At 40.0% G+C, this 9,828-nt stretch overlaps 1 protein-coding gene across 1 annotated transcript; it reads left to right on the forward strand.

Moving 5' to 3' along the window:
• Positions 1 to 2,344: 2,344 nt before the first annotated feature.
• Positions 2,345 to 9,117, forward strand: Uro (Urate oxidase). The gene is made up of 3 exons (XM_073969947.1): positions 2,345 to 2,771; positions 8,090 to 8,407; positions 8,465 to 9,117. The coding sequence occupies exons 1-3, from the start codon at positions 2,561 to 2,563 to the stop codon at positions 8,947 to 8,949; spliced, it is 1,014 nt and encodes a 337-aa protein (XP_073826048.1). The 5' UTR covers positions 2,345 to 2,560; the 3' UTR covers positions 8,950 to 9,117.
• The last annotated feature ends 711 nt before the right edge of the window (positions 9,118 to 9,828 follow it).

A 9,828-nucleotide genomic window follows, 5' to 3' on the forward strand; every position in this document is an offset into this window, starting at 1 on the left:
TAAACTACCCCTAAATTTTAGAGGTCACATTCGACAGCATGTTCACGTCGTCCGCACATGCCACAGCTATCTACGACAAGCTAAGATGTAGGAACAAGTTCCCTAAGTCCTTAGCCGGCAACACTTGTGTGCAGAAAAAGAAACCTTGTTGACCACATATAACGCGATAGGTCGGTCTGTGGTAAGCTATGCGGCGCCAGTGTGATCCGATACGGAAAAAAACCTGCCAGAATGCCGCACTGAGAACTGCAACAGGATGCCTACTCATGTCTTTAGTGGACCATCTACATGAGGAGACAAAGATTTTTCCAGTGCAGCAACATAATGTCGTGCTCTCGTTGCAGTATTTGCTTGGGTGTTACCATGAGAGGCATCCTAATCACCATATGGTGGATAGGACCGCCTCGCCCAGGCATGTCAGGATGGATATTTATGATCTAGAATGAGAGGACAAACGTTACAAGAGAGAATGACTGGATCAAAAAGCCTATCAAGCAGGTTTAAATACATAGATGCAGTCGCAGATGCTAGAAACATCTATCAGAATATCCGCCCTCTGATAGAAGTTGCTGGAACTTGCGGAGTAATTATTAGGTCTGTACGATAACTTTCCCAGCAATAATTACTCAGCAAGTTCCAGCAACTTCTCTCTGTAAATTTTACTCTTTCAAGCAAGAAAAATTGCAGAAAGTTATCGAACAACAATTTGCAAAAACTTGCAAGAAAGTCAGCTTTTTCCAAAAATGTATGAAAATTGTTTTTGTTTCTTTTGATATTTTAAACCAAGTGGATCAAAAACATAAATTTTAAAATTGTATTTGACTTATTTGAAGCTGTAATCCTATCGACAACGCTTTAAAATCTAAAAAAAAAATGTGAAATTCTGAAATGCTCTTGTTGAAAAATGTTAACATTTCAAGTTGTTTACATTCAACAGCTGATTAAAAGTCAGCTGGCCGAACTTACAATTTTTACCGGACCAATTTTCCTAGCAAAAATTTGCAAGTTCTCAGTCACAGACCTTTCCAAAAATCTATCCCAACTCGCTATATTTTGCTGGATAATTTTGTTATCGAACAGCATTCAGTAAAAAATTGTGCGAATTTTTGGGTTATCGTACAGACCTAATATCTGTATATATATATTTCCGAGAAATAGCTATTTCTTTCTCCAGAAATTTGCAAAAATGACGTATTTTCCAAAACTGCGAAAAAAATGGTCGTCTTAAGGAGCACGCCACGACCACACCTTCCTATATTTTGACCTAATTTTTTGGTTTCCTTAGTTTCAGTATGTTTACTATCGAATCCCACATAGAAATTAACAATCAGTGATGACAAAAATTGGATTTTTGGCCAGGAAATTCGATTCTTAAACCACTGTGCGTCGTAATAGGCGTCGTAAAAACAACCTGCTATGTTCGAGAGTTACCGTGCGCATTTGAAATATGACTTGCATTTACAATGGGAGCTTTCCAATATCTGGGGAGGTTTCAGACAAATTGACCGCCCTTCATGTTGGTACCCTCGCATGACTATAACAGGTGTTTAAAATATGACAAGGGCAAGTAATTTGAGAATTCCGTTTGCTGTATCAGAAGGAGAGGAAGGTTAATTAATTTAAATATAATAATAATATAATTGTTCCACAAACATCCCATACGGGATAAGGGAGACTACTCTCATATCAATGAGTGCACCCCGATTCATATTAGCTCAATGATAAGGGACCTACTGTTTATTGCCGAGTCCGAACGGCGTGTCCTAAAACACCACTTGTACATGGCTGAAATACTCAGAAAATGTCGCCAGCATTACTGAGGGGTATTTTGCCACCGTTGAAATTTGTGATGTTGCCTGGCCGAGGAAACGAACCCACGACCTTTAGTGTGCAAGGCGGGTGTGCATACTCTTGCACCACGGTGGCACCCAATATTAATTTTAATTACTTATTATAAAATACATTTTAGAAGAAGTTTATCACAAAATTTACCCTGCGCCAGATGTTATTTTGTTTTAACTTTTCTTATCAGCACAATGGGCCATGAACATCTTTTTTTTGGGAAAATTTGGTAATGGACATGCCCTTAAGACATAACCACTTCAAGTAGGCTAATAAAAAGAAACAAATCTAATCTCCTCCATCTGTAGGCGACACAAAATTTTGACATAAAATATACAATTCATGTTTACTTTAGTTAATCTCAGGTGAGAATTAAAGTAAATTCATGTTTTTTTTCATGGGAATTAGTTGTTATCTAAATTTTTCTTTAGATAAGACAACAAATTCAACAAACAGAAGAAACAAAAACATATTACTATCAAAACAGATCTTAGATATCCCTGACATTGGTCGAAGGAGAATGCAATGAATGCACGATGACAGCTGATGTGATATAAAGATGCTGTCTAAGTTCTTGATCTTAATCAGTCTTTGACTGAATCGCAATCAAACTGTGTGCACCCGTAGAAATTTCATCACCGGTTCTCTTGAAATCGGATAAAAAGTCATCGTCTTTTGAGTTTAAACAATTGGAGGAGAATAACCGGCAATCGGAAAAATGTTCGCCAGTCCATTGCAAAAGCCCACCGGCAAAGGAAAGAGCTTCCAAGACCCTGAAGCACCACATCAATATGCTATATCCGATTACGGTTATGGTAAAGATGCTGTCAAAATCTTGCATGTTAAGAGGGACGGGCCAGTGCATTCGATAAAAGAATTCGAAGTTGGTACCCACTTGAAATTGTACAGTAAAAAGGATTATTTTCGCGGTGAGTATGAAGAGTGAGTTTATAAAGTTTTGAGGAAGAACTGTACATTATATAAATCATCGATATATAAATCGGATGCAAGTAGTGGCTTGGAACACAATCGATTTTCACCTGTTTTTCGTTAATCTTTGTACCTTAAATGGGTGGTACAGGTGATACCATTGCACAGTGATGACATTTACATGGGAATGAATGTGCGAAGAAGCATTTAAATCGATTTTTAATTGAATACTCCTTCCTAAAAATTTAATTATAAAAAAAAAAAGTAACAAATTTTTTCAGACACATAAAACTATAGGTGAATGCTTCACTTGGAGACCGTTGGTCCATTGATGATGACGTAAAAAAGTACAGATGATGTTTTGGTAAGATGATGATGCAGTACAGGGGAAGATGAGGTGAAGCTGATTATCAAGTAAAGATGATTATAGAGTGATGAGAGTTGTTGCTCGATGAGTTGAAGACGAAGAAGAATGTAATGTGGAGTTGATGATGAGGTTTATGGTTATTACTTGTTGTATTAGAGGTGATGAGGAGTAGATTACCTGATTGTAGCAGTATGGTTAGTCGGTTGCTTTGCCAAGCAAGGATAAGTACTTGGCAAAATTCAATAGGATAACGGGATCAATGTTATATAGGGAGGTCAGAGTATCTATCTTATATCTACCTGGGGGCAGATAGTGGGTTCTCGCAGACGACGCTGGCGCTTTATTCGGCCGTATCGAACGATTTATACCTTCTACCATAAAATATTCTGAACTAATATAGAATAATTAAAGTTTTTTGGGAAAGTTTTGTGAACCTCAAATGTCAAATTGCTGGCACTTAAGACAACAAATGCAGCTAATATTCTCAAAATACCTAAAATTCGGTGGTACCTTTATATGGAGGCTATACCAAAACACGGATCCATGTTGACAATTTTTGGTGGAGAAGTTTTGTGACCACTGGATACCTAAAATATCAAATTGCAGGAAGTTCAGTAAACAAATTTAGCTTATATCTTTAAAATACCTAAAATCGGGAGGTAGCGTTTTATAAGGTCTAAACCAAAACATGGACATGTATTTACAATTGGTAGAGAAGTTTTGTCACCACTGGAAACCTCACATGTGAACTTACAGATAGTTCAAAAAATGCAGCTAATATCCTCAAAATACATAAAATCCAGAAGTACCGTTATATGATGGCTAAACCAAAACATGGACCTATGTTGAATGTCAAATTGAAATTAGTGCGGTGAAAAATATCTAGCTAATATCTTCAAAACACCTAAAATCCGGAGGTACCGTTATATATGGGCAATGCCAAAACCTGGATCTATGTTGCTGAATAAGCTTTACGACCACTACAATTCAATATGAATTCTAGGTACCTCCTCAGTAAAAGCTCAACACTTTGGCGCTTTAATCCTGATTAAAGCCACATCTCGGATCGTGTTAATAGCCGATAGGCGGTTATCATCATTATGTAGCTTTGTGCTAATGGAAGCCAATACTTCTGAGATGTGAGTCCAAGAAACGTCCGAATAAACAGGAATATACACTTCTCGAACTAAGTTTTTAATATTCATTGTGGTCTTTGTTACTTATTTCAGTGCATCTCTACAGAACATTTGTCCTAAACGGAAGTAAGAATGGATTTCCACCACTCCTCTCTATTTGCTGAATTTCTTTTATAATTTTGAATATCGTTGTTGTTGTTGTAACATCATATGATATGCTTGTAAGTTCGTTTTTTCTGTTTAATCTGGTTCTGGGTCTATTTCCAGTTCAGGGAATGTGGCTGCTTCTATAGGTTATAACTACAAAGATACTGGATTTAGTTAAGTATGTTTGGCAGGACAATTGAAAAGGTACAGTGCATTGTGCGGGACTGTGTCGCATGCCTCATCAATCCTTGACCCATAGAATTTAGACGTCTGCACCATTCCGAGCTTAGTTGAGCCAAAACGACTCTGGTTTGTCGTGGCTCAGCTGTGATAGATGGGGAATGTTCCCCCAGGACAATCGTTGTTTATGGCGTAAATGATTGCATCTGTGTGAATGATATTCAAACGTGCTTGAAAGACTTGTTAATCTAAGGGTTCTCTCTTGTAACGTTGGACCTCTCTATCTAGATCATGACGATCCCTCTTGACATGCCTTGTAGTCGGGTCCTACCATCCATATGGTGGTTAGAATGGCCCTCACGGTAACACGCAAGCAATTACTGCAACGTTGAAAGGTTTAAATCGTGTTGCACTTAGCGCCACACTAGCGCCACATAGCTTACCACAGACCGACACAACAAGGTTTCTTTATCTGCACCCCAAGTGCTGTCGCCTTGGGACTAGAGGACCTTGTTCCTTCATCTCAGCTATCGCAGATGGCTGTGGCATGTGAGGACGACGTGAACATAATGTCGATTGTGAACCCTAGAATCTTGGTGTAGTTTGTGGTCGGAAATCTGCTACCATCGGTAATGACATTGAACTCAGTGCTCACCTCTGCAGTCCATGTGGTAAACAGAGTGGCCGTAGATTTAGTGGGGGTATTTGCATATTCCTTGCGTGAAAAAATTTGATAAGATCAGTCAAATAGGAGTTCAGTCTTTCACAAAGGACATCAATCAAGAAAGGCACCTGACGCCAAGATCGTACAATCATTCGCATACGTTACAATATATGTATGTATGTAATTGCCGTCTGGAGAGGGCAGAATACAGGAGAGGTTGAGTTGAATAAACAATTCCGGAGATATTACTCCACCCTGTGGAAATCCCTATTACACTCTTCAGGGCTTCCACTTATTGTTCCTGAATTCCATGTACATCTGGCGTCCACACATTTAATTGATTATCCAACGTTTCAAACTTGGCCGGAGAGTTGTCTGCTCAATGTCCTCAAGCAGCGAGGGATTCTTGACAGTATTTGATAAGTCTGGTTGCCACTGTTGTCGTGCTATGATGCTTATGGAGACAATGTTGATAATCGCCAACTTGATAATTACTTCGGACACTGGGGAGTAGTAAAGTCTCAAGAGTCTTTGCTACGGGTGCCAAAAGCAAGATCGGTCTTGTCGATTCACCTTTGCTGGCATCCTTGTCTGGCTTTAGTAGCACGACCACCCTGCCAATTTTCCAGGTTGAGAACTTTAATGAGATACTCGATGCGACTCGGGTTCACGACAAACTGTCGATTAAATAACTTGCGCACCTCTTCGGATCAATCAGCGTTACGTCGCCAAAGGTGATTTTGCTTTTATCTTCTTTCTTTCTACGGTTCGATCGTGACTTGCCGTTGCCCACAATTCACTTATTCCGGCTCCAATGTGGTAACTCTTCAGATGATTTAAGCACTTGTTCCGCTAACGTTCACCGACAAAAATGTTAACATCCAGTCTCAGATCTCTGGCTCTGTGGTCCTTGAGGTTAGCATGACGAAGCTCATCACGCTCGATTGATCGTCGCCTCTGCTGGGAAATTTGGTCTCACTTTGGGTATTTGAGCAGCAGGTATATGACGATGGGCTGCAGCGGTGATGATGTCTCGGAATATGCCCATGTTGTCGTTTCTGCTACTCGAACATTAGAAGGGCTGGGTAGATCTCTAAAGCGGTGATTAGTAAACTCTCAGAAATTAGCTTTCCCGTGATTGATGAAATCGGGCGGTCTGCTGATGGAGACAATTATGGAGGGATGGTCCGACTCAAGAAAAACAACAGGTTACCAGGTTACGCCATTTGTCAGACCAAGTGGCACGATAGTTATGTCAGGCGAACTGTCACACTCTCCGCTAATTCTAGTAGGGGGGTTCTCATTGACCGTGTCAGACGTAGAGCTATCAGTATGCTCAGCCAGGACTATACCCCTCTGGTTGCAACCCTACATCAGCAGTTCCACATCTGACTGCTTCCTCTATACATTCCATGTAGGGGTCATTAGAGCCAGGTTCAAGCGAGGCCTATATTGAACAGACTGGTGCAATAGGAAAGCTAATCCCCACCTCCGCTTCTGGTGTGATTCATCCTCAATACGTTGTAACAATCACAACGCTGTATGCTGCAGATGTTGTTGAGCTTGGTTTCCTGCACCGCCGCGACCATGATATTCTTCCGATTCATGACATGATAACAAAAACATTGTTCCACAACATCCCATACGGGACAAGGGAGACTTCTCTCATATCAATGAGTGCACCCCGATTCATATTTAGCTCAATGATATGGGAACTACTGTTTATCGCCGAGTCCGAACGGCGTGTCTTAAGACACCACTTGTGGAGAAGTTTTTCAAGTCTGAAATACTCAGAAAATGTCGCTAACATTACTGGCCGGGGGATCGAACCCCCGACCTTCTACGTGCAAGGCGGGCGTGCATACCATTGCACCACGGTGGCACCCTGACATTATCCGAGTCGATATTTTCTCGATCAATGTCTTCCATCTCGTTTCCGAGGACCGAATGCCACAACACTTGATGAGCATTAAAGCCACCCAAGACCAGAGGAGCGAGCTAATGTTGGCCCTTTAACCTTGAGTGGATCTATTTATTGGCGGAACGTTTACGTTAAACAACTCTACCTCGGCAGTTCCACACCTGACTGCTACACCCATACATTCGGTGTATGGACGATTAGAGCCAGGCTCAAGCGACATAGGTCTGTATTGAACAGGCTGGACAGAAAGCTAATACCCCACCTCCATTTCTGGTACGACCCTTCCTCAGAACGTTGTAATAATCAGTACGCTGTAAGCTGCAGTTGTTGTTGAACTTGGTTTCCTGCACCGCGGCAACCATGATATTCTTCCGACTCAAGACAAAGTGGTGACCGGGCCGATGTTTTCTTGAAGGTCTTCCATCTTTCACAGCGTGATCAATTGGATTTCTTGTGTTTTGGTCTGATGACAGCCAGGTGTTCTTATGAATTTCAAGATTCTTAAATCTGGTACTGCTAACTATCATATCACAGCCTTAAACAGTTCTTAAAGGCAGCAACCCAGGTAACACAAAATGTATGTCAGAATCCACTTAAGATGAAATACGGACCAAGATAAGCCTTACCATGTTACGGACCAAGATAAGCATTACCATGTTAAAGCCGGTCAGGACCATTGCTTATCATATTTCATCCCTGTACGTCACCCAGTCACCACTTGGTTGTAATTCAAACGAATTCGGTATCGTATCGCCTTAGAGAAATAGACCATAAAATATCTTTTTTTTAACTTGTGCGGGACTTGTTCTTTTTCTCAATATTACAAGGGTTTACCTCCGTTTTCTTATACAGATTTCCCCATAAAACAAAGTCTTTAAATTAATTTTCCCTTTATATTGCAGGTGATAATTCGGACATTGTTGCTACCGACTCGCAGAAGAATACCGTCTATTTACTGGCCAAGAAGTATGGTGTAGAAAACCCCGAAAAATTTGCCCTTCTTTTGGCACGTCACTTTATGCAGAAATATGCCCATGTTGAAGAAGTTCACATCCACGTTGAGGAATATCCATGGCAAAGAGTCAGTTCCGAGGAGACCGGTTGTGGGGACAGTGGTAACTGTAACTATACCAATATCAACAATAGACCCAGACATAATCATGCCTTTATATTTACTCCAACTGAGATACGTTATTGTGATGTGGTTTTAAGGAGATCGGGTGAGTGTAAATTTGAATAAATATTTCGAAAATAAAAGTAATTTCTATTTCCTGCAGATCCCAAACAAACTGTCATCAGCGGCCTACGTGGCTTACGTGTTCTGAAGACAACACAATCCTCGTTTGTGAACTTTGTCAACGATGAATTCCGTTCCTTACCCGATCAATATGATCGCATCTTTAGCACCGTGGTTGATTGTTCATGGGAATATTCAAATACGGATAAGGTGCTATTCTGCAAAGCCTGGAATATTGTCAAGAACATCATTATTAGGAAATTTGCTGGTGATCCAAAGGTCGGCACTTCATCACCATCCGTACAAAACACCCTCTACCTAACAGAGAAAGAAGTTTTGGACACTTTGCCAGAAGTGTCCGTCATATCGATGACAATGCCAAATAAACATTATTTCAATTTCGATACAAAACCTTTCCAGGCCATTGTACCCGGCGATAATAATGAAGTCTTTATTCCCGTCGACAAACCCCACGGCACCATTTATGCTCAGCTGGCACGTAAAGATTTAGCCAGTCACTTGTAAGCGGAACAAAGACGATGGCATTGTAGTCTTTGCGGAATTATGCGAAATATTTTTTAGGGGGAAAACAGTTAGTTAATGGTTGCGGTGGATATGTTATTTTCTTTGTATCTCATGTATGTAGGTATTTTTTCTGGTCTTCTATTCTTAATAAAGTTTTTTGTAATGAAATCTTTAGTTTGTTGAAATTATGTTTCGTTTAATGTTTATTTGCAAATTAACACCTTTTTAAGTCAGTGTTTTATTGTGGTAATTGAATGGATTCTTTATGGGTTGGTTATTCTTATAACAGTTTCCGTTAAGGCTGATGATTCCGAAGTTCATGTGAGTTTTCTAACAATGGAAGGCATAAATATGTAGCAGAGTTCAGCATAAATTGCAAAAAACGCAGATTCGTGTCCACGAGCATGACTCTGTTCAGCTCTGTAAAATTATTTTTAAAAAATCCACGAACATGGGACTGTTCTTCCCTAGAAAATTATTCTTGAAAACTGTTCTCAAAAATCCACGAGCATGGGACTGTTCTTCCCTTGAAAATTATTCTTAAAAAATCCACGAGCATGGGACTGTTCTTCCCTTGAAAATTATTCTTAAAAAATCCACGAGCATGGGTCTGTTTGTCCCTTGAAAATTATTTTTAAAACATCCACTAACATGGGACTGTTTGTCCCTTGAAAATTATTCTTTAAAAATCCACGAGCATGGGACTGTTTGTCCCTTGAAAATTATTCTTAAAAAATCCACGAGCATGGGTCTGTTTGTCCCTTGAAAATTATTCTTTAAAAATCCACGAGCATGGGACTGTTTGTCCCTTGAAAATTATTCTTAAAAAATCCACGAGCATGGGTCTGTTTGTCCCTTGAAAATTATTTTTAAAACATC

This window comes from Musca autumnalis, unplaced genomic scaffold, assembly GCF_047663935.1.
Source record: "Musca autumnalis isolate F117 unplaced genomic scaffold, ASM4766393v1 scaffold_2, whole genome shotgun sequence".
Taxonomy (NCBI): Eukaryota; Metazoa; Arthropoda; class Insecta; order Diptera; family Muscidae; genus Musca; species Musca autumnalis.

Bases quoted from the DNA above. Each gene is read 5' to 3' on its own strand.
- Uro (XM_073969947.1), top strand. From the start codon at position 2,561: ATGTTCGCCAGTCCATTGCAAAAGCCCACCGGCAAAGGAAAGAGCTTC. The intron at 2,772-8,089 runs GTGAGTATGAAG...TTTATATTGCAG, and splicing joins TAAAAAGGATTATTTTCGCG to GTGATAATTCGGACATTGTT. The intron at 8,408-8,464 runs GTGAGTGTAAAT...TATTTCCTGCAG, and splicing joins TGTGGTTTTAAGGAGATCGG to ATCCCAAACAAACTGTCATC.